Source organism: Zeus faber (assembly GCF_960531495.2).
Source record: "Zeus faber genome assembly, chromosome: 17".
NCBI lineage: Eukaryota > Metazoa > Chordata > Actinopteri > Zeiformes > Zeidae > Zeus > Zeus faber.
Genome location: NC_137204.1, coordinates 19,272,234 through 19,295,655, shown reverse-complemented (window position 1 = coordinate 19,295,655; position 23,422 = coordinate 19,272,234). Strand labels below are relative to the sequence as shown.

The window sequence follows — 23,422 nt, the reverse complement described above, 5'->3', positions numbered from 1 at the left end:
GATACCTCTGTCCGTGTCGTTCCTGTCCTGCCTAGTCTTGTCCGTTGGGCCCGCCTTCCGGGACCCGTCCGCACGATCCAGCCCGACCGGGTCTCTCCCAATTCCCCACACCCAGTGACTTCCAATAAAACCCCGTTGTTGAACTCCCGTCCCCCAGCTGCCTCTGTGTCGTGCATTTGAGTCCCCATAGCTCTGGTCGTAACAAGAGCGCGTACTGTAAACGAAAGAATGCGTCAACATTTATACACTGTATCTCAGACTGTGATATCATTGGATTGTTCTCAAATGTTCATGCAGTCAAATAATATAGATGATAATAGACGTGAACGTGTTATGTACTCATACCATGAGTACGAACACTATACATTTGCTGGTACTGTCATGATCCTTCCCCTGCCTTGTTCCTGTCTGTCTCTCTCTAGCTCCCCCTGTCTGTCACTAGGGCTCTCTGTCTCCCACTAGGTTTCTCTGTCTGTGTTTCATGTCACCTCAGTTCCCGGTCACTACACACCTGTTATCACACCACCTGTCTCCACTTCCCTCATCACTCCATTTGTACTTAACCTGGTGCTCGTCACTCTGTCGGTGTCCCCTTGTTCCCGCATGTCATGTCCCTACCTGTTCCCCTGGACTCGCGATGCCTGAATTTCCGCCGGCGCCTCTGCTCCTGGTTGTGAGTGCCACTGTCAGTAGTGGGACGGTCAGGGGGAAGAGCCTAATTGCAGACACACGGTGGGGAATACGACAGGGGTTTATTGCAGAACAGGCAGGGGTCAAAACAAGTGAATGAGGGTCCAGGGAAACTGGCAGGGCGTCAGGGTCCAGGAACAGGCAAAGAATCAGGGTCCAGGGGAACAGGCAACAGACAGGGATCAGGACTGTGACGGGGAAGACAGGAGAACTCATGACCAGGAGCAGAGGAGCCGGCGGGGAAATAGCAGTCGAGAGTCCAGGGTAAACACAGGGAACAGGCAGAAACAAGCCGACATGGGCAAAAGCTAAAGAAGCTCACATAGCGGAGGAAAAGATCCTGGGAGATGGCTGCTGCGGGAGTGATCGAGCCTACAGATGGGCAGCGCCGGCTGTTCTGGTGAGAAAGAAGGATGACAGCTGGAGGTTCTGCGTGGACTAAAGGCATCTGAATGCTGTAACGACCAAGGACTCCTACCCACTACCCCACATCGACAACGCCGGCAGCGTTCCAGCTGGTTCAGCTCCCTGGATTTGCGCAGCTGCCTGGCCAGAGACGACGTTCACAATCGGGGCAAGGACTGTGGCAGTTCCGAGTCATGCCATTTGGACTCTAACACGACAGCCACGTTCGAGAGGGTGCTGCCGGACGTTCCCCGCGATCGCTGTGTGGTGTACCTGGACGACGTGCTGGTACATGCCAACAGATTCGAGGGGGGCCTTGGCCAACCTGCGGGAGTTGCCACGGAAGGGTTCTCCATGTTATTGTTGGCTGTGAAAATAAATGGAAGCTGCCCCTGCCCGTCGAATCAATTGAATCATCACACAGAATTAATTAAGTTTGAGATATGAGTTCACCACACAAAATATAATAAATATGCTATTTTACGTGGACTTTCCATTTATATTGTTTATGTGCATAAGCGTAGCAAGATTTTATCGAGGCGGTATCTCAGTAATTCATATTATAAAACATTTAAATAATTAATGCTCCAATGCATTGGAAAACAGTTAACGGGAATTAATAATTGATGATACCATTATTTGTAAAGCTATTAGCCATTGTTAAAGGGGTATTGTAGAGGTGAGAACTTTTTTTTTTTGAACGTTGAATAATGTCGCCTGTGTTTTATTATAATTAAACTGACAACCTAGAGAGGAAGTCGGACCTTTGTCAGTCCATTTAATAACGACGCAAAGGGTTTGATGTCATTATTATTATTATTATTATTATTATTATTATTAACGTTACGTCACGGTAGAAACGACATAGAAGGGAAGTATTTGAACCGGTATCTTCGGCTCGAACAAGTGGGCGGTACCGTCCCGGGCCGCTGAAACCCTTTTTGCCACGCCCATTACCGTGGGCTCCACCAATCGACGACGCCCGTAGTAACACCGACTACCTTCAAACCAATCAGAGGAGCGCTAAAAAAAACCCCAAAAAAATAAAAAATAAAACGAGCAAACGGCCCCGTCTGCGATTGGCTACGCTCGAGAAGCGCGACGTTCGAAAACCTGCACATGTTTGTGTACGTTCGATTCGGTTAAGTGAGGTTGCGCTCTCGTTCCACACGCAGCTGTAGAATTAGCGACAACAACAAGGAGTATTTCCCAAGTTTTAGCTCAGGTTTTAGGCCGCATACGATTTATCCTGGACTACTGCCCCCCCCCCCAAAAACATCCTGTGTAAGTAAATTAACCCGTGCGTAGTTTGACGCTGTCGAAATGCTATGCTAACGCTAACGTCTTGCTCGGGTAGCTTTACAATCGGGCTGCTGCCCGCGCCGGATGCGAATACCGGGTTCCAAGTTCTCCGATTACGTCTTCGTCAGATTGTTACGACCGAGCGACGGGCAACACCGGAAACATGAATGCATAGCGCCGACCCCGTTAAGTCGGTTTGGCCTCTAACGACCGAACTGTTTGACTTTATGGTGCGTTCAAAATCCTCGACAAAATCCACACAAGGCCGGGTTTTAAATCCAAAACCAATGTATTTAGTGTTGTCAAACCTGGACGTCTTCGTGGTAGCAGTTGTGATGTGTGCACTCCTCTACACTGATGTCAGTTAGCTGATATTTATTTGTGTTGAATTGTGTTTATGCTCGAAAGAAATGCCTGTGAAATTGAATCCTTCTATATGTGAAAACCGGGTGTGTATAAAAAAAAGCACTGTGCTTATGGGGGTCAAACCTACAATCACAAGGCTCAACCGTTGAGGTCACGAGTTCTTTCCTCTGTCGCATCAGGATGGCTTTGTATCTGACCTCACCGTCTGGAATGCACTCCGACGAGGAAGGGGAGATGCCAGTGCTTGAGTCCACTGCGGCAGAGCTGGGGAACCAGACACGACCACGTCTGCCCGAGATCTCCATCATCTCTCCAGGACTTGGCAACCAGTTAAATCCAGAGCCGGTGAGGATGACCGATCTCATATATGTATACAGATATGTTTTTTGGGGTTTTTTTTTTACCAAAGTTGGGTCACCTGTATCTGCGGAAGCTGACTCTTGAAGCATGTTGTACATATCAGAATCACGGGGTTTATATTTTTCCACGTTTTGGATTTGAACAGAAAACCCCAGCGTGCGGTGACGAGAGAAGCACCGAGAGAGTTCAGGTGTATTTGCGCATCCGACCCCTTGCTAAGGAGGAAAGGGAGAGGGGCGAGGAACAGGTGAGAGTCCATCACGGGAAGCATCCATGGTTATGGATGAATTTGGATTTGTTGTGTGGGTCATACCAAGAGAAATTCAAGCGGGGAAATTAAAGCACAGCTCTGACAGAAATGTTTTTTTTGTTTTTTGTTTTTTTTTCCCCTCTCCTCTTTATTCACTTTCAAAGGGTTGTGTGAATATCCAAAATGAAGACACCTTGCTGCTCAAGGCTCCGGAGGACTCAGAGAGCATAAAGAGTGCAGAAAGAGGCATCACGCCGAGTGTGCACAAGTTCACCTTTTCAAAGGTAGTGGAGTCAAACAAGTGTTAGAAGTGCTGGTTTTAATACCGTTTTAACGAAGGGCTGTCACAATTATGACATCTTAGTTGACTAATATTTGTCGTACAAATAGGTGTAACTAACAATTAATTTTTATTTTTTTTTTATTTAATTTTTTTGTTCATCGGATGCCACTATTACAGTATAAACTTCGAACAGAGTAATAATACATGTCTACCTTTATGAAGGGGACATTTATTGGCATTGACCATTGGAACTTCAACATTTAGGTTGACATTGGAGAAGTACACCGACTTTACAATCTATTCATTGCAACATTTCTCCCATTGGCCTAAAATTTTGATGGAAACATGATTGTAGGTTGAAAAGGTTTTACTAATTTTGCAATCAGTTTAAATAATTGTAATCAGACAATTATATAATTTTGACGGCTCTAATTGACCCGATTTTTCTGACACCACCATCTGCAGAATTGTGTTTTTAAACAGAAGAGTTGCATTTGCAGAACTCACTGGTGTTTCATTTCTACTCATGGTTCTGCATAGATCTTTGGTCCAGAGACCACACAGCAAGAGGTTTTTGACAACACTATGAAGAAGATGGTGAAGGACGTTCTTCAAGGCGAGAACAGACTCCTTTATACGTATGGTGTGACCAACTCTGGAAAGACTTACACAATTCAAGGTGAGTGATTCCGTCCACCACAACATGTGTTTCAGAAGTGTTTATAAGTTGGATATGATGGCGGTTGAAGCAGTTGTTGGTTCTTGTGTTCCAGCAAGCCATGTTTAGTGCGTTGTAATCGTGTGGCATTTCATGATTTACTTGCTATTTAAATAATGTGAATAACTATATCAAATGCTGATTTGAATCGTGCAATGTTGACTCCTGACCTACAGGCACCGGTCAAGAGACCGGCCTCCTGCCGAGGGCCCTGGTGTCTGTGTTCAGCAAGCTACAGGGCCGTCTGTACGGAGCCATGGACCTGAAGCCGGTCATGTATCATGATGTCAAACAGCTGGACCCCAGTGAGCTCAGGCTGGAGGAGCAGCGCAGACACTCTCTGCTCAAGGAGGTGAACCCAAAAACCACTCCATATTTAAAAGCCAAACACGAGACAAGATATTCAACACTACATTGAGACAAGATCGTTTGGGGGGGTCAAGATCTCCACCTGGACCTTTGGATCATACTTCAACGTTGCTGCCATATTGCAACGGCCGTGGAGTAAAAACAAAAACAAATACTTTTTTCTACTCCACGTAGATCATAAAAACGACTCATTAAAATTGGTTGAGTAATGTAAATGTTTAGTGCTTCTTATCCAGAAAAATTGCAGCTCCCCCGTTTACTTGTATATGTTTACAGGCCAGTCTTGCTCGTTCCAATATGGCGGCGACGTTGACGTAGGATTATTTGGGCTTTAGACTGGACACAACTCGCAAGCCAAACGATGTAATCGTCATCTGGCGATTTGTTTAGGTGTGGCGCTGCACGAATAAAAACCACAACTCCCAGTAGCTCGATGGCTCGCATGATATACGTCGGAATCACGCCGGTCCGATATCCGATGAGCGAATGACGTCCGTATCGGCACCCGATACCGATAATGGATCGGATCGGTCCCAACTCTGTTCTCATGTCGTCATATGTGTGTCACAGGACGAGTGTGGTAGTTCACGTCTCGGTGGCACCAGTACGACCGGGGACAGCGGCATCGCTGGACTCTCCACTCCAAGCAACGTCGCCACCCAGCTGGAAGGTGAGATCCGACCCAAAGCAGAAAGTAAATATCCATTGTGTAAACTATGCCGACAAGACGTGCAACACCACAAACTTTATTTATTTAGACCTTCAAGTCATATTTATTTTGTTTTTGATTTAATCAAAATTTTATTTAAATTAAATATTAATTAAAGCGGCTACACTTGTTACGTATTCCTCACAAATGGAAATTATTTAATTCAAGTTGTAATATGCGTAATATTTATTTTTTTAAATAGAGTAAACTGACAGGACTTTATTTTGAATTTTCAATAAATAAATTATAAATCTAAACATACCTTCATGGATGAATTATTTATATAGCATGCTTATCAATTGTTTTTAGGCTCAATTAACAGATAATGTCCGGAATAATAGCCGGAATCTCTCCCATTTGTCCGGGACATTAAAATCTTCCAGGACACGTGGACCAGCACCCATTTATTCTAACGGAAACTCTGTTTGACACACCCTGATACCTGCTCGGTATTTCTTGAATTTCTTCTTTTCAGACTTTGACAGCGTGTGCCTGGACCCCAGCAGCCTGTCCCAAAGCGGGGGAGGCGACCTGGAGGAGGGACTACGCTTCTCTGTCTGGGTCTCCTTCTTTGAGATCTACAACGAGTTCCTGTATGACCTGCTCGAGATTCCGCCCACGCTGCAGCCCCGGAAACGGTGCACGCTGAGGCTGAGCGACGACAAGCACGGCAACCCATACGTGAAGGGTAACGAAAATTGATTAGCTGGGAAAAAATGTATGTGTATTTTTACTGTATATACACCATGTTTATTTATTCTATGTGTTCCTCAACAGACCTCACCTGGGTCCAGGTCCGTAGTGCCGAGGAGGCATGGAGGGTGCTCAGAGCGGGACGTCAGAACCAGAGCTTTGCCAGCACTCTCCTCAACCAAAACTCAAGCCGCAGGTTGGGGGGGGGACTTGGAACTTTTTATTACTACCTAAATCTGGTTTTGCAATAGTTTTATTGTTTGAGCTGTGATTTATTCCTTATTTGACTATTAACTATTTTTTCCGCCTTTTCAGCCACAGCATTTTCTCCATCCGTGTGCTGCACATCCGCCCAGAGGCACATTCAGGACAGGCCATGCGCATCAGCGAGTGAGTTCCCCCCTCGTCTTGCTTTTTTTCTTCATTTTATGTCACCATATTGAGCCAGAGTCCACAATGTGTGTGTGTGTATATAGAAGCGCTAACATTGGTTATTTCCTCCGCCCCTCCCCTGCAGACTGACTGTGTGTGATCTTGCTGGTTCTGAACGCTGTAAAGACCAGCGCAACAGGGAGAGGATGAAGGAGGCCAACAACATCAACACCTCCCTCCATACCCTGGGCCGCTGTATTGCTGCTCTGAGACACAACCAGAGCAATCGGTATGAGATGCCGGGGGCTTGGTGGCATGTCCTCCTAAATGTCTTTCCGTGTGGAAGTCCCTTTTAGAAATCGCAGAATTTACATTCAAACTCTTACTCAAACCCTTGTGCGTCCAAACAGGTCCCGGCCCCCTCAAGTCGTGCCCTTCAGGGACAGTAAATTGACGCGAGTCCTTCAGGGTTTCTTCTGTGGCCAAGGGAGCTCCAGTATGATGGTCAACATCAACCCCTGCGCTGGAATTTACAATGAGACTCTGCAAGCCCTCAAGTTCTCTGCTATCGCGACCCAAGTACGAACCACAATCTGTTTAAGCCGCACCGCTGCCACGTCCTAGTTACTCTGCGGGGGCCAGGAATATCATTCTTTTATTTTTTATTTTTTCCCCCCTCCGTTTCGTTCAGCTTGTACACGGCCCATCCACAAAAAACAGAGTGGCGTACATCCTGTCGCTGCTGGGGCAGCAAGCCCAGCCTTCCAGAATCTTTGAGGAGGAGGAGGAAGAAGAGGAAAGTGGTGATGATGAAGAACTCGATGACACCATGTATGATGCGGAGGTATTTTCTCCCGACCTGTGACGGGCTGTATCAAATCAAAAGTCAATCTCAGCCTTTTCAACCTCTTATTTTCAAAACCCAGTGTTAGTCTTTGCATAGTGTGCTGACGTTCTTGTGATTGTTGCGGCTCTCTATCCTACGCCTTTGGTTTTCCATATTTTGCACGTGGCCCTGTCTGATTGTGTCGGCCTCGTCAAAACCCTACACTCAAAGCATTCGCTTTAGGTTTTGCTGATCAGGTTGTTGTGCTTTGTAACAAAGTTCTGCAGGGATGGGACCCCTTTTTTTTTTTTTTTTTTTTTTTTTTTTTTTTTTTTTAAATTTTATTTATTTATTTATTTTTTTTTTTTTTTGGCCAACCCAGAAGTTAGCATTGCCCTGGTTCCCTCGGCAACAAAAAGCCAATGGTATTTTTTTTAGCTGTGAAAATCTCTTGAGCTTGTGTAAATCACAGACCTTATTTTAGGAATCTAACCAAAAACCCATTCAAACACCCATTGACTTTGAGGCGAGTGCAAAAAATGCTAACTCATTTCCGGGGTTTTAGGACTCATTCCTGCAGCGCTCTAGTTTGATGAATCTGGTCCAGGTTCAAACCAAAAGGCTAAGGCTCCTGTCCTCACCCTTCACTCAGGTCCTGCTGCAGGCCATCGAAGTGCTGAGAAAAGAAGTGAAACGTCAACGAGAGGAGAAAGTCACACTTGAGGCAAATGTGAGGAAGGAGGTGGTCGCTGAGATGATGGAGGTCATCAATAAAATGCAAGATGACTTCAGGTGTGTGTATTATTATTATTATTATTATTATTATTATTATTATTATAACGTTTGGCCAATTAGGAATTCACTGCCTCAAGCTGACTTGCCTACGCTCTTGCTCTCTTAAAATCAAAATGACATGACATTGTGGATTAATGAACATGTTTTGTTTTTTTGTACTGCATAGTGAAACTTTAGAGATTGAAAAGAATCTTCTGAAAGAACTCTCTGAATCAAAGATCAAGAATCTACAGAAACACCTAAAGGGTTACTACAGCCAGCAGTTGGAGGTAAGAAAACACACCGACGATGCAATTAAATAGAAAAGGCGTAGAGCCGTAGAAAACTTGAATACAAAGATGGGTGCTTTAGCCTGGTCCTGTCCACCAAATAAAGCCCTGTCCCTAATGACATGTTCCTAAATTTGAAGGTTTATGTGACGTTCTCGCCGCATGTGATCTGATCATTTTCATCCATCGGTCTCTTAGGAGCGTGATCAAGAGATAGCAACTCTGAGCGCCGCCCTCGAGAGGCAGAACCAGGCGGACGACGTCCCGGTGACGGAGCCACCAGAAGAGACGGAGGCTCTCCGTCGCTCTCAGAGACTGGCTGGGACTGTGGCGGAGCTAAGCAAAGTGCGCAGTAAAATTTGGGTGTTCGTGTGACATTCTTGCCGCATGTGATCTCGCCCCCCCGGCTGATCATTTTCATTTGTCGGCCTCTTAGGAGTGTCATCAAAAGATGTCGACTCTGACCGCGGCCCTCGAGATAAACAACCAGGCGGACAAAGTCCCGGCGACAGAGCCGCCGGCGGAGGCTGTCCGTCGCTCTCAGCGACTGGCTGGGGGCACGGCGGAGCTGTGCAAAGTACGTTGCGAGCTGGACCAGTGCCGTGCTGAGCTGCTAGACAAAACACAAGGTACCCCAAAACACCATCACCTGCCTGCGCATCTGCTCTTTTTGAGGAAATTATAACTTGTTATCCCGTTCCAATGGCGTTCGCAGCGTTGAGGAAGTTGGAGGTGCAGCTCTCACATCCAGGCCCGTCGGGAATGCTCACCAAGATGGCGGAGCGCAAGCTGGATGAGGGCCAAAGGGTCAGAGTTGACGTTCACGTTCTGCACCTACGACAATGATCAACCCGGCCGGTGCCCTGTAGTGGCTCCGGGTCTGGAGTCGCGGTTCTAACTCCCCCCTCGTCCAACAGAACCTCCGTAGCCTGCACATGGACATGCAGCGGCTCGCGGTGAAGCTGAATTCGGGGGAGCAAGCGTGCTGCCGCAACACGGAAGGGAAACTGCTGCGCCAGGCGCTGTCCATGGCCAGCGCCACGCTTGCCAAACAGGTACAGCCGATCTGTTGGTGGCCTCCTCAAGTAGAAGACATTCAGCATCTAATATAGATATTTATACAAATTCTTTGTTATGCTTAGAATTTTGCTCACAAATCAAGTTTATTTTTTTCATATTGAAATGAATCTTCTTTTTATATTATCTCCTTTTTATTTAAAATATTATCCATGTATTAAAGGGATTGTATTCATTGTACACTCATTAATTTTCTTAGTAATTTAAATTGTTTGTAAAAACGGGGTCTTTCAAGTTCACAATCAGACTGCTGTTTGGACTCTGGTATAATTTGCTGTTATCGTTCATTGTATTTTAGTGGTGGCAGGTGGTGTGCTGTGGTGTGCTCCATAGTTTTTATAGTGTAGCTTGATAACTGGAGTTTATTTTGATGTGGAGTTATTGTGATTGCTGTAGGTTCTGTGGTAAGTTTTCAGATCGAATGTCAAGAAACCGGTGTTGTTTAATCATGCCCCTTATTTCTCCCCCTCCTTTCTTCCCCTCTGTTCTGTTTCCTAACAACTTATGCCGTCAGCTTTAAACCCGAATCAAGTAATTTAACATCCACACTGAGGGATTCCAATCGCTGCTTCTTTTTTTTTTTTTTTTTAATTTGTGGTGGTTTGAGCGCTTCCCTTAACACCCACCTCCCCTCCCTGGGGCCGTCTAACCCTATTGGCTGACTTGTTCTCAGAACCAGACGCTGGTGGAGCTCCGGAACAACCTGCAGCTGGTCAAGGCCGAACTGAGGCGGAAGGCCGAAAGCCTGGCCCAGATCCAGGCTTCCAGGCCCCAGCTGACCCCCCTGGGCACCCCCGGCTCCTGCAAGAAGCGTTGTGCCGCCCACGTCGAGAACCAGCCTCCGGAGAAACGCACGCCGTTCCATCCCATCTTCCCCACCATTTAAATATTCTTATATTTGAAAGATAATATCCTTGTTAAATCAAAATGAGGGTTAAAAAAAAAAAGATCACTCGTTGAAGATGAGATTGCGAGAATGTCTTTTCTTGATTGAGCTTGTTCTGTCCTTGAGTATTCCTTGTTCTGTCCTTAAGTATTCCTTGAGTATTCCTTGTTCTGTCCTTGAGTATTTTCTGTTCTTGAGTATCCCCTGTTCAGTCGAGAGAACTAAGTTCGACTTGTTTTACTTTAAGGCCAAAGCACCATTCATCCATGGGGAATGAATGACTCTCTGCTCTCTGATAAAGTGTTTGTTTTTATACTGGTTTATATATATTTTTACATGGCTACTTTTCAAATGTCAGTTATGAGGGAGTGAAGATGAAAACATTACATTACAGGTCAGTCAAACATTACTCACTTGTGCAGTGTCTTTACACTAGGCTTTATTTATTGGTAACATTGTAATGGGTTGTGCAATAAAATCAAAATAATGTTTGCTTTGGCTGGAAAAGCAAGCAATCTCAGTGATATGGGCCCAGGAAAGGTCTCTGGGCAGCGGGGGACCAGACCTGGCCGAGGCAGCTGGAGGCAGAGCTGGCCACTGCCTTGGCTCCAGGTCTGCGCTGAAGCCAGAGGTCCTCAGCCTGGGGGTTGGGCACCCAGGAGAGTGGGGTTTCAGGAATGTTAACAATTTTGCCAGTTTCTCATCAACTCTTGCACCCTTTACTATTCACCATATCACCTGCTTTGCGATAACACAAATAAATGCTTGAAAAACTAAAATAGTTCTCCTATCATTTTATTTTTTTTTATTTATTTTTTTTTTCTCCGCTACTTCGGCCAGCGGCGATGTCATGGCAGAGCAAGGCCTCATCGTGGTGATGGTTTCAGAAGTATCGCTGAAGTCACAGGCTGTACAGAAGCCTGTTTGGTTTTCTTAAAGCCAGGGTGAAATTGAAATGGATTTGTCGAATATCGTCCTTCGGGTTATTTGATTTTGGCAAATCCTCTTCCTGGCAGGTGGATGACGGCCACTGTAAAGTCTGTACCAGGTGCCAGCGTGAGCAGCTGTCGTTGCGCCAGGAGACGCAGCCGCCAGCCCTGGCGTCTGTCACTCGAGCGGCGCGGGTCAAAGGGCGAGGCGCGAGGTCAAGGCCTGGGCCGCAGCCAAGGAAGGACATTCATTCGACCCTCCTCGGCTTCCACGCGCCGAGATAAATAGTCGGCGGCTCTCGCCGAGCGCAACCGGTTTGACGATCTCACCGTGAATAACGACTTTACAAAAATCGGGTAGTTCTTCAGCACGCGGGCAGGGTCAAATGACAAGGCACATTCGAGCGCAGATCAAGTGACGCGTTTGCCTTTTACGCCAACGTGCGACGTGACGCGTGATCAATACTAATAAATAGAACGACAGGCTGAGGTAAACTGCGCGTGTAGAGAAGTGATTTGCAGCAAACAGCACTGTCTGACCTGACGATTAAATGAATGAATGAATAAATCTTTTTTCATAAAGTGACGTTTCAATTGCTTCTTAACCCGAACAATGTTATTTATATATTCAATTATTTAACGGGAAATCTATCTGTCTGAACAGTGAGCACCCGAAAAACACCAAAGAACTTTAGTGTAAATATAATAGTAATTTAATATTATATTAATCATCTTTTTAATATGTTGGTTCGTCATCTATGATGAGATTCATCTTTCTGTCTATCCGTCCATCTATCTATCTATCTATCTATCTATCTGTCTGTCTGTCTGTCTATCTATCTATCTGTCTATCCGTCCATCTATCTATCTATCTATCTATCTATCTATCTATCTATCTATCTATCTATCTATCTATCTATCTGTCCATCTATCTATCTATCTATCTATCTATCTGTCTGTCTGTCTGTCTGTCTGTCTGTTTATCTATCTATCTATCTATCTATCTATCTGTCTATCTATCTATCTATCTATCTATCTATCTGTCCATCGATCTATCTATCTATCTGTCCGTCCGTCCGTCCGTCTGTCTGTCTGTCTGTCTGTCTGTCTGTCTGTCTGTCTGTCTGTCTGTCTGTCTGTCTGTCTGTCTATCTATCTGTCTGTCTGTCTGTCTGTCTATCTATCTATCTATCTATCTATCTGTCTGTCTGTCTGTCTGTCTATCTATCTATCTGTCTGTCTGTCTCCCTCCCTCCGATCACAGCACTAGTAGTACCACCCCCGTCCTCCTGGAGGCGGTATGGCGCCGCGGAGCTGTTCGCCGCGCGCCAGGTGGGGGAGAATAAGACGGATACGGAGCCCCCGAGCCCCGTGCACAGCAGCGCGGAACGGGCTCTCGCGGCAAGGCGTGCGACCCGCTGACTGAGACGTCTCTCCCCCGAAAAGAAGGCGCCCTCCATTCCCGCAAGGTAAAAAAATTAAAAATAAAAATACCCATAATAACGCTCCCGAGTGCTGTGCTTCGACCCCGACCCCGAGTAAAACCAAGCGGTAGGTTTGGCCAAAATCTCCGCCTTGGTCTCCCAGCGCTAGCTTAGCTTAGCTTAGCTTAGCCGTAGCTCGCCAACCCAGCGACTGTCAACAAAGGGAGCGGAGCGCGGGTTGTCTGTTTGTTGAAGCGGACCCTCGCCCGCCGGCGTTTGTTTTAGAATTTGGTAGCGGGAGTTGGATGCGTTATCTTTACCTTCATCTTCATCCTCAAGTGTGTCTGGTCGTTCCGCTATCAGGTAGTTATCCCCCCCCCCCACGAAGCTCCTGTTCGGTGTACAGCTGCCTTAGCTTAGCTTGTAGCCTACCTGCTCGGTAGGCCTGCGCCTGTCGTGCCTGCCAGGTACAGCTCGCGTCGACCGACGCTATCAATGGACCCGTGCGTTGAACAGGCAGCGGAAGCGTTGCAGATTCTAAACGTTTGCGTTGCCCTGTGGTTTTACTCGATTGGTGCACGTTTTGTGGTTTTCCCATTTCGATAGCAGGCCACAAGCGTGTCTTGGAGACCCAGAGTATTATTTATTTATTTATTTATTTATTTTTGCGGGGGGAGGCGAAATCGTTGAATGAAACCTCAATCGTCCAATCTAGGATTCGTGCAATGGCCTTTTTTTTTTTTTACCCACGGCCATATTAAATGGTATAATGTTATAGTGTTATTTTCAAGGCATGCATGCGTTTTCACTATCGCTGGGTTTTATGTAACCATGTCTACAAATATTGGTACAATGGGATTGAACCAGGAATCCATTGAATCAGGAGCCTTGTTGCCAGTTACTCCTCTGCACGGCGTTATTCCAGCAATCCAACATGCGTGTTTCAATTGTATTTGGAGAAAATGTGTTTGATTTCTGACAAGATGTAATGTTTTAGGAGATGGATTTTTTTTTTTTAAATGCTTTTAGGACTACGCCAAGAATTTTGAATCGGATAATCCGTCCTGCATGGATTAAACAGAACATGTCCACACCCAACAGGACACGTTTTGATGTTTTGTTATGTGCATGTTTAATTCTATCCCATAGCTGTGCAATTATTGTGATGCAGCAACCGGTATTTACATCTTTGAATTTGTTATTCTATGTTTGTCTTAACATTGACAGAGAACTAACCAGACTTGTATGCAGTTGATTTTGGGGAATTCGTGCCTTAATTTGTGTGCTTCCCCCCCCCCCCCCATAATTTTGAAATGTCACACTTAAAAATGTTGTCTGCATATACCAAAATGTTGATTGGCTGTGGAAACTTTGCAGCTAATTTCCATCGATTACCGTCTTCAAGCAGCATGACACTGTAATGTGTCGGACATTTATTACACTATGTTTTTAAGGTTTCAGGCTTGGATCCGAGGTCCTGGGCTGTTTCTTGAACCCGTCATTTACTGCTATGGCTGCATATTCGTTTATGCGTTTAATTTGTGTCTAAATTAAGGAATTGGATTGATGGATTGGATGGACTAAGTATTGGATTGGATTGGAACTAGGATTAGGACCCCCATCTACATCTATTTGTGAGACCAAGAAGTGATCCTAAAGTCTGCAGGTGCCCCAATTCTGTGTTGGCAGAGCCAGTCCTTCAACTACCATGGCGGATGGACGCATATATGTGGGGAACCTTCCAATGGATGTCCAGGAGCGGGACATTGAGGATCTCTTCTTCAAATATGGAAAAATCCGGGATATTGAATTGAAGAACAATAGAAGCACAATCCCCTTTGCCTTTGTTCGCTTTGAAGATCCACGGTGAGTCTCTGGGATGCTCTTTGGAAAGTCAAATTCCTCTTGTCGGAAGCTTAAAAACATGTGGCGTAATAACATCACCAGTGGCATCGCCGGGGGAATGGATGGAAAAGACTTGCCGGGTCTTTTCCCTTACGAGGGGTGCGTTTGTAAGGGGTTCTGTGCTCTTCTCCTAGGGATGCCGACGACGCTGTCTATGGAAGGAATGGATATGGATATGGGGACTCCAAGCTCCGTGTAGAGTACCCTCGGTCCTCTGGCGCTAAATTTGGTGGCCCTATGGGAGCGGGAGGAGGAGGTGGTGGTGGTGGAGGAGGTGGAGGAGGTCCTAGGGGAAGGTTTGGGCCTCCGACTCGAAGATCTGAATTCCGGGTGATAGTGTCTGGTAGGTGGACATTAGGAGACGTAGACTGTGATGTGTTCTCTCTCTCTCTCATGGCGGACTGGAGGGCAAGGGAACTAAATGGATCAGGTCAAATCACCTGCTTGACCCATGGGAAAAAAAACAAAAAACTAATCTCAAACCAGTCATGTTGGCTGCATAACCCCAAACACCTGCCATAATGACTGGTAGGCGTGTTTTTGTCGTTTTATTTTATTCAATATGAATGCTCTTCATCTTATGGTCAATGATTAATACGGTATTCTGCCTTGACCAATAATGTAGAACCGTTTTGGAACCCATAAGGGAGTTTGTCACCCCACTGGCTTAATGGTCCGGTGATAATTGAATTAATGATTCTCATTGATCTGACCCTTTAACCACTTTGCCTCACAGTTGGACAAATAAAAATGGCAAGAAACGCAATACTTCATATCTATGGAAAGGAGTTCAGAATATAAGGCTGCGCACAGTGGACGCAGCAACTTTTATCCCTGGATTATCTTGACGTGCTCTGTACAGGACCCGCCATTTTTTCCCGCCATAGTGCCATTTGTATGTGATATTCTTCTTCAGGATTACCCCCAACTGGGAGCTGGCAGGATCTAAAGGACCACATGCGCGAAGCGGGCGACGTATGTTTTGCTGACGTGCAGCGCGACGGCGAGGGGGTTGTTGAATTCCTTCGCCGGGAGGACATGGAGTACGCTTTGCGCCGGCTGGATGGGACAGAGTTCCGTTCGCATCAAGTGAGTGCCAATTTCTGTTTTGGAGGCATGGGAAAAGATTTGTGTAGCGCGGCCGCCGCCAAAGGGAAGGAACGGATGCAGGTAACTCAATTCACCCGCCCTTGTCTTTGCCGTCAACATTGTAGGGCGAGACCGCATACATCCGAGTTTATGAAGAGAGGGGCACTCCGAGCTGGGGTCGCTCACGCTCCCGTTCCAGATCCAGGGGGCGCTATTCACCTCCCTACCAGAACAGAGGCTCTCCTCCCCCGCGCTATCAGTCAGCACCACGCCGTTCTATGTCTCGCCATAGCCCACCCTCCAGGAGACCTCCGCAGCACCATAGTCCACCACCTCGCCACTATCGCTAGAGCAGCCTGTCATTCATACATCAGTAGGGGAGATGTTTTGTTCAAAAATTTTTTTTAATTTTTTTTTATTTTTTAACCCAAGGCTTCCTCATTGGACGCGTCTTTTATCCTTTATTGCTTGCAATTTACATTCCATGGAATCTCCGAACTCCCCACCCGCCTCCTCAGCCTTAACGTTGTTTTTAACAGTAACTTCCCTGTGGAATTTCAAGAAGCTATATTGACCTTAGGAACGTGGCTGTGACAATACATTTTTCTTTCATAAAGAAATCATGCGTTACGAGGCATAATCATCAGTAGAATTTGGCAGGTTTTCCCCGCAACCAATTACACACCTCTGCGGCGATGGAACTAACTGCAATACCGCTTCTTGAAATAATGCTTGACAGACTTCCATTTTGTGTGTCACATTGCTGTAGCCATGTAAGATCTAAAGTGTTGAGGCCAATATATATATTTTTTTCCTCCTGTTTTTTTTGTATTTTTGGCACATGGCCCGTCTGAAAAGCAGAGAAACTATTACTTTTAAGCTTCCCGTACAGTAACCCTGTAAAATGAGTGACTTTAGAATAGTTACTGTAGTGACACTGACTGTGAGCCACACTGGTCCATTTATTTTCCCTGTTTTTTTTTATTTTTATTTTTTTGTTTGTTTTTCCTTTGATGAGACCTCTGCAGAGTTGGCCTTGGACTATGATCTGACTTGTATATTCCCACCTCCCCCTAATTTTTTTTTTTTTTTTTTGAAATAAAAATGTCAAATTTTCATTGTCTTTCCTTCATTTTGTCGGTGGCTGTGAGTACAGTTTGTTTTGCGTTTGTCATTCGAAACCAGATTTGCACATTTGCAGAGATTGAATCCTGACAGGACCGACTTTGGAATGTTCAAAAAACAAAAAGGGACAACGGGATGGAAATGTGTGCAGTGGTCATTCCAAGTTGAGATGGTGGGCACCACTGCTTGCCCGGCAGGAGAGCTCATTCACCGCCCACTGCCCAGTCTGCTTGAGATGGGAACGTTCATATGAATCGGAAGCAGACGTCGACGCCTGCCCATATTTCGAGGATATGCCGCATTTCAGACGTATCACGCAATTTGGGTCTGACTTTTCTCACCGTCGAACAAAATAACGCCCCTGACCGTGTCTCGTTCTGCCAACCGATGGATTCCTGCCCGGCCATCGCATCCGTTTACGTTGAGACGCTAGACTTGACCCGAAGCTCCCTTCGCATGACGTTGCAATGGCCGCGTCCTGTTTTTGAAAACGTGGAAATTACACGCGAGACTTGACACACGCCGCTCCCACCCTGTTTTCCGCTCCGTGGCCTCTGCGGAGAGCTCGGGCAGAGTGGCGGTGCCGATGCACCATGGGACATGGTTGTGAGCCGGCTGCAGCTCACCTGGAGCACAGCGAGGAAAATGGCCAACTTAGATCCGTTTGAACAGATGTGGCCGCGTTGCAGAAGAGGTGGCCACGTTGCATTTGCAAAACAAGGAACGCCCAACGTTAACATGCATTTTCCCGTCCCCTGATTGAGGTTGGCTACTTTTAAATGAACTTTTTTTTTTTTTTGGCCATTAACCGAATATGTGGCTGATTGTGGTTAAAAGGATTCAGCTCGGGGGCGAAACGGAGGGACTGCGGGTGGATAAACGTCGCACCACAGACATGCACTCACCGTATCCGTTGGCGAGGCACAAGTCCGCACCAGCACCGCCACCCTTAACACCTGCAGGAGTCTGGCGGCGGAGCAAATGGCGTCGGCGCGCACCGAGGGAGCCGCGGGCTTCCGAGACGCGCACGCCCGCCCGAGAGTACTGCGCGTTAATATTAATATTTAGGCGCTGAGATAAACAGTGGACACCGCCGATGTGTGTTTGCGGTTTGCTCCCTGGGTTTGTGATCTGCGACATGAACGCGTACCGCGGTGCGTTGCCTTGTTGCGCGCGTTCTACGGTGCGTTGCGGACCCGTTACTGCCGACGCGGGTTCGAACGTGGTCTATCCAACACCGCTCCACGTTCGGCGTCCGTGTGTCGCTGCGCTACGACGGTCCCTAAAATAAGTAAGAATGGCCGCGATCTGTTTTTGTTGTTTTTTTTTCTCTCCCCGCCGACATCGCCGCGTCCACGGACGAAGAACCGGACGTCGCCGGCCGCCGCTGTGCGTCCGCCAGAACCCGGCGCTGCGCGTCTGCGGCTGCGCGTCCGCCATATTGCGCGGCGGTGAACGAGGACCGTCCCTCAAACGACGTCGATCGTAGCCCGCTTAATCAAGCGACTTCCAGGCACCCTTTGTGCCCAAACATTAACCTCCCGAATCGCCACAAGCTGAAGTGTTTGTTTTCTCCCAAAAATGTGAACGTCTTTATCTATGATGATGTTGATGCGAAGCCGTCTGGTTGCTTGTTAGCGCGTCGACAATTGAGTCACTTCAAAACTAAAATAAACAAGACTGTTTTTGTTCCCCAGACTCCAGTGAAGAGAACGTCCGGTCAGTCCTCTGCAGGCTGGACATTACACACACACTGGCACAAATACTGTTAATATTTGATTTGATCTTTTTAGTTCATATTTTATTCTCAGATTCATTCATTCATTCGCTTTAGACACTGGCACATGAAATACAATAATATAATAATACAATAGTATAATAGAATACAATAATATAATAAACATAATACTACAATATAATACAATAATACAACACAATAGTATAATTTAATGCAATATAATAGTATAATATAATAATACATCAGTATGATAAATCATATAGTATAACCCAATACTACAATAACCCGAACCCTATAATAATACAATACTAAACTAATATAAAAATACAGTACTACATAAAATGTAGTGCATTGAGTGTTTTAGACAATGTTCTGGGGAACAAAACTAGTCTTGTTTATTTTATTAATTCATTGATTTAATTATTAATAAAATAACAGGCAACCGGGCGGCAGAGAGAGGCATGTATTTCAGAGGTATGACCCATAATGTGCATACCACCTCATGCACATACGAGATGAGTCGAGTGTGTACGATTTTTGGAGCGTCCAGCAGAACGGACTTCGCAGAAATGGAATATAATATTCATGAGCGTGTTTTAATTAGCGTATCATCTCTGTGCAGCCCCGCTGCTAAAAGTTACACGCTGGTACTTCATGCTTTGTTGACCGTTGTTGAGGCGCAAAAAAGTGTGAATATATTCCCCGCCATGTTTGATGCGGTGGTGGTCTGGCCCTCCGCCCGTCACCCTCAAGCAACTACAGTACTCCCTGGGTTTCACCAACTTCTACCACTGCTCCAGCCCTCCCCCAGTTCCCCGCAGTCACTTCCCTCGGTTCTCTCTGTTCTCACGGAGTCGGGAAGCGAGCTCAGGTTCACCTCCGCAGACCCCGCTCCTCCAGTTCATGTTGGGAACCGGAGGTTCATGTTTTTTCTTCCCTGCACTCCTCCAAGGATCAAAAGCTCCACGGTTGCACCGTCCTCTGTCTCGCCGCCTCCGCCTGGCGGAAAGGGACCGCGGTAGACAGGGGGGGGGGGGGGGTACCTACAGCACTGGAAGTTAAGCGTGGGTGGATGGATCGCAAGCATTGAGCCTCAGGAGGCGGCCGGGCGGTTGAACTCCCCGACGGCTACGTGGGTTCACGCTTTCCTACCGCCCAGCGTCCAGGAGCGGCGAGCCCGACGCTCTCCCCTGGCAGCCCAGGCCCAACGGCACCGCCCGGGAGCCCAGAACCCGTCCTTCTTGCCTCTGGTATAATTGCCGCAGTCAGCCGGCTGGGTGATGGAGACGGTGGTCAGAGAGGCCCAGCATCTGCAGCCACACACCGGCGGCGATGGCCCCACTAACTGCTGGACGCTGAGGGCCAAGGCACCCATCACCACGGTGACCTGCTGCCCTGGTGCAGGATGTGTCGCTGCCAAAAACCTCAGTAGTTATCTCCTTTTACTTGCAAACTAAAGCTGCTAAGATTTCTCTGTGCTTGTGTGGTGTTTTTTTTTTTTTTTTTTTTTGCGTTTTATTTTATACGTTTTGCCGAGTTCACTATTGGCAATAATTTTAAATTGATCTAAAGCAAGGGACTTGTTTTTTCATCACAATTGCAAAACATAAATAACGCTTTAACATATTAAACATGCTCCTTGCGGAAACGCGGTAATGTGCATTTGTACTTCACAATTGTTATTGTGGAAGCCTATTGTGTCAATAAGGCTCATTAGGTGGTAAATTGCTTTATTTTTCTTTGCGTTATTAAGTGTTGCAAGTTCACGTTTTGGAACCTTCATTCACAAATCTAATATTTATCATACTGATTATTTGATATTCTTGAAATCACAAGACAATAGAACCACTCTACACCCTTTGGTTAGAATGAGTGGTTCATTTGAAGCTGGTGTCTCCCTCACTGACGCCGAAGGAACATTTTAACAAACCAGAACCAGGTGTTGTATAAAGTGTTGGAATGTGCTTCTTTCAGTGCCAGTGGTCACTTCTGCAGAAAGACTCAGGGAAACACAACACCAGATACAGACTGGACACAGAGCTGGAGGGGAATCTGCTGTCGTTCGGAACTGTGCGAATTCTTCTTGAACTTTGATCTGATTATTGAATGAAAAATAAAGCCTTCTATTATGGGGGGAAAAAAAAAATGCATTTGGAAATACTTATTTTTATGACAGCAAAATAAATTAAATGCAGCAGTATTATGAAAATGACTTGTGAAATATGTATAATAATTGAACTGTGTAATTGAATATTCTTAATAAAATCGTGTTTTCAGTTTAATTATTGAATAATTTCATTGATTTAATCATTTCATTCTGCATTTTTTTGGCTCCTTCACAATGCTGGTCAAAAGGATTAGCTCGCCCTCTACTGGCTGAAAATGCGCACAACACTAATGCAACTCAGGACCAGACAGATCAATTTATAGATAATGACTGGAAATAAAATTACCCAAAAATAAATAAAATGACAAAAGATGCAGACTGCTCCACTGTTGTATTGTTTTTAACTTTAGGCTCAAAATAGCAATACTATCTTGGTTTCATATCAATTTTACAATTTCATTCATATTAATATACAGAAATATCAACAGATAGTAATTTCTGAGGAAGCTATAGTATGTGGTAATGTGCTCTCGTCGAAAGCACACATTCACGTTGTCTGATAACTGACATTCACCACATTTAAAAATAACTTAAAAGACATCATACAAAATATATACACCACACGTGGATGCAAAATATAGTGATCGTTTAATACACAGTAAATTAATAATTACAACAGGTAATTGACAATTTAAGAGGACATTTAAAAAATAAAAATATATATATTTAAATTGGCTCATTTTCATGTAACATCAGATGGTTGTAATCAAGTAACGCCTGTGTACTGACAATGTATTGCATTTCAAAAGTATGGAACGGCTTTGGTTTATTTGTACAACAAATTGGTTCCTCTTTACAACAGCGCGTGTACCGTAAATATCACCACATATACGCCACGGACGACAACACACGGACGCGTATCGGAAGATAACATTGAGACAAGTCTTAGCACTGATACTAAACCACTGGAATAATAAGCCACAGCGGACCAGATATCGTCGCAGCACGCCGGCTGTTCTGCAACCGGAGGTGATCACATCTAATGGAAGGTACCGGTATGACATGTACAGTGTCCTGTGAGTAAATACTGGCCGTCAGAGGACAGTGAGCCTCGTCATCTGAAGGTGGTCGTGGGCGACAAAGCTCTGGGAAGGAGGGGGCGGACGCGGGGGGGGCGCGACCGGTCCAAGCGCAGGAAGTGATCCCGAGGTGCTGAGGAATCAGTACCGGGGCGAAGCGGGGGCCGTAAACGAGGCGCCGCGGTCCAGTCGTTTAAAATTCTCTTTATGGCGAGGCCAGAAGGAAAGGCCGTATAGTAGAATTTAGCAGGGATACAGTATTGCCGCTCGTGGAAATTTTTTTTTTGGGGGGGGGGGGGGGTGTCAACAAGGCGCAGTGCTCTGATTGGTCGATCTGCGAGGCCTAAAGTCACCCCAGGGTGCCACGCCCCAAGGAAAAGAGAGACCACTCAAAGCACTAACCCTCCATGTTGCGCAGGCCGGCACGTGTCGTTTCCCCACGGGCGCGGGGAGGTAAACGGACGGGAGCGTTCAGGAGAAGGACGACGACCCTCAACAACAACGGCACGGATTCAAAAGAAAAAAAGATAAGAGGGGAATTGAAAAGCCTCGTAAACAAACGCGGACCACTGTGGTAGAATGCCGATGATGGGTTTGAGGGGGACGAAAAGAAGGCCATCGGCCGGGACAGGGTACGAAACGCCGCGAGGGGTCGCGCTACGGGAACCGTCCCCCCCGGCGAGACCCTAAAAATGATGTCCGCGACGAGGGAAACACTCCAGAATACCCCGAAACGGTAGAAGGCCGTGGTGCGGCGTACCATTCGCTCGGGGATTTGGTGACAAAATTTGGAGAAGCCCCGACTTCAAATCGTGCCGTATTTAACCTATTTTTCCTGTTTTTCAAAGTGACTTGTGTCATTTATTATGTCCTTCCGCCCTTTTCGAACGAATAACGGGCCCAAGCCGATTCTGACCCCGGCGCGGTCCCTTCAGGGCTCTGAGGAAGGGCATCCACCGAACGGTGACCCCCGGTAACAACAACGCTCTTTCATTTGGAATTCAAAATCGTCGGAAAAACACGGCCGCTGTCTCCTGTCGTGCTTCAAGACTTTCTGGTATAAACTAGAGCAGGTCACCCACATGGGTTTGTGAAGACCCAGTGGCATTGTAACGGGCCGCACTCGAAAAAAGACACCACCGTCAGTTAACGGAACCGGGGACGGCACCGCAACTAGGCGCTACACCGAATATAATCCAGTCAGACGAGTGAGTCGGACGAAGAGCCGGGGCCAGAAACTGTGCTGTGTTCCTGTGAGGAGAACCGGAGCTGGTCCTGCTCGTGCCGCCTTTTCCTTGCCAGAGCCAGTCGGGGAGCGGGGGCGCGAGGGTCTGAGGAGCCGACAAGTGCGACGTGTGCGTATTATGGTATGTGCCACCACCAGGTACTGACTTCTATGTGTGCAAAGGGGCTGGCGAGGCAAGTCTTCCTGCAAGGCTTCCCTTCTCTCCATCGCAGCACCGCGGGGGGCGGCTTCCAACCGCTAGAGGTGGAAGATCGGGGGTCCGGTGGTCTCCGGGAGACCCTGCAGGAACAAGGGGGGCCGAGGTCGCGACACCGATCGCGCGGCCGAGTTCGCCACCACGGCGAGGGCGGTTCTAACAACATTACCCCGTAGAACACGTCCGAGCGATCTTTCGCTCGTGAAATCCCCGA

General features: G+C 46.6%; 2 protein-coding genes across 2 annotated transcripts; both read left to right on the top strand.

Moving 5' to 3' along the window:
- Positions 1-2,943: 2,943 nt before the first annotated feature.
- On the top strand, positions 2,944-11,105 carry kif20a (kinesin family member 20A; the record flags this gene model as incomplete). The annotated part of the gene is made up of 19 exons (XM_080017813.1): positions 2,944-3,108; positions 3,269-3,370; positions 3,538-3,657; positions 4,197-4,335; positions 4,551-4,726; positions 5,314-5,413; positions 5,928-6,140; positions 6,230-6,341; positions 6,461-6,535; positions 6,663-6,806; positions 6,928-7,096; positions 7,209-7,361; positions 7,996-8,135; positions 8,305-8,407; positions 8,606-8,752; positions 8,844-9,036; positions 9,123-9,214; positions 9,325-9,462; positions 10,158-11,105. 19 exons carry the CDS (start codon positions 2,944-2,946, stop codon positions 10,368-10,370), a joined length of 2,694 nt encoding a protein of 897 aa, XP_079873939.1. The 3' UTR covers positions 10,371-11,105.
- Positions 11,106-12,670: 1,565 nt separating this feature from the next.
- On the top strand, positions 12,671-16,833 carry srsf9 (serine and arginine rich splicing factor 9). Its single transcript, XM_080018419.1, has 5 exons — positions 12,671-12,768; positions 14,413-14,589; positions 14,763-14,971; positions 15,545-15,717; positions 15,843-16,833. Exons 2-5 carry the CDS (start codon positions 14,432-14,434, stop codon positions 16,065-16,067), a joined length of 765 nt encoding a protein of 254 aa, XP_079874545.1. The 5' UTR covers positions 12,671-12,768; positions 14,413-14,431; the 3' UTR covers positions 16,068-16,833.
- Positions 16,834-23,422: the final 6,589 nt, after the last annotated feature.

Bases quoted from the DNA above. Each gene is read 5' to 3' on its own strand.
- srsf9 (XM_080018419.1), top strand. From the start codon at position 14,432: ATGGCGGATGGACGCATATATGTGGGGAACCTTCCAATGGATGTCCAG. The intron at 14,590-14,762 runs GTGAGTCTCTGG...CTCTTCTCCTAG, and splicing joins GTTCGCTTTGAAGATCCACG to GGATGCCGACGACGCTGTCT. The intron at 15,718-15,842 runs GTGAGTGCCAAT...TCAACATTGTAG, and splicing joins CAGAGTTCCGTTCGCATCAA to GGCGAGACCGCATACATCCG.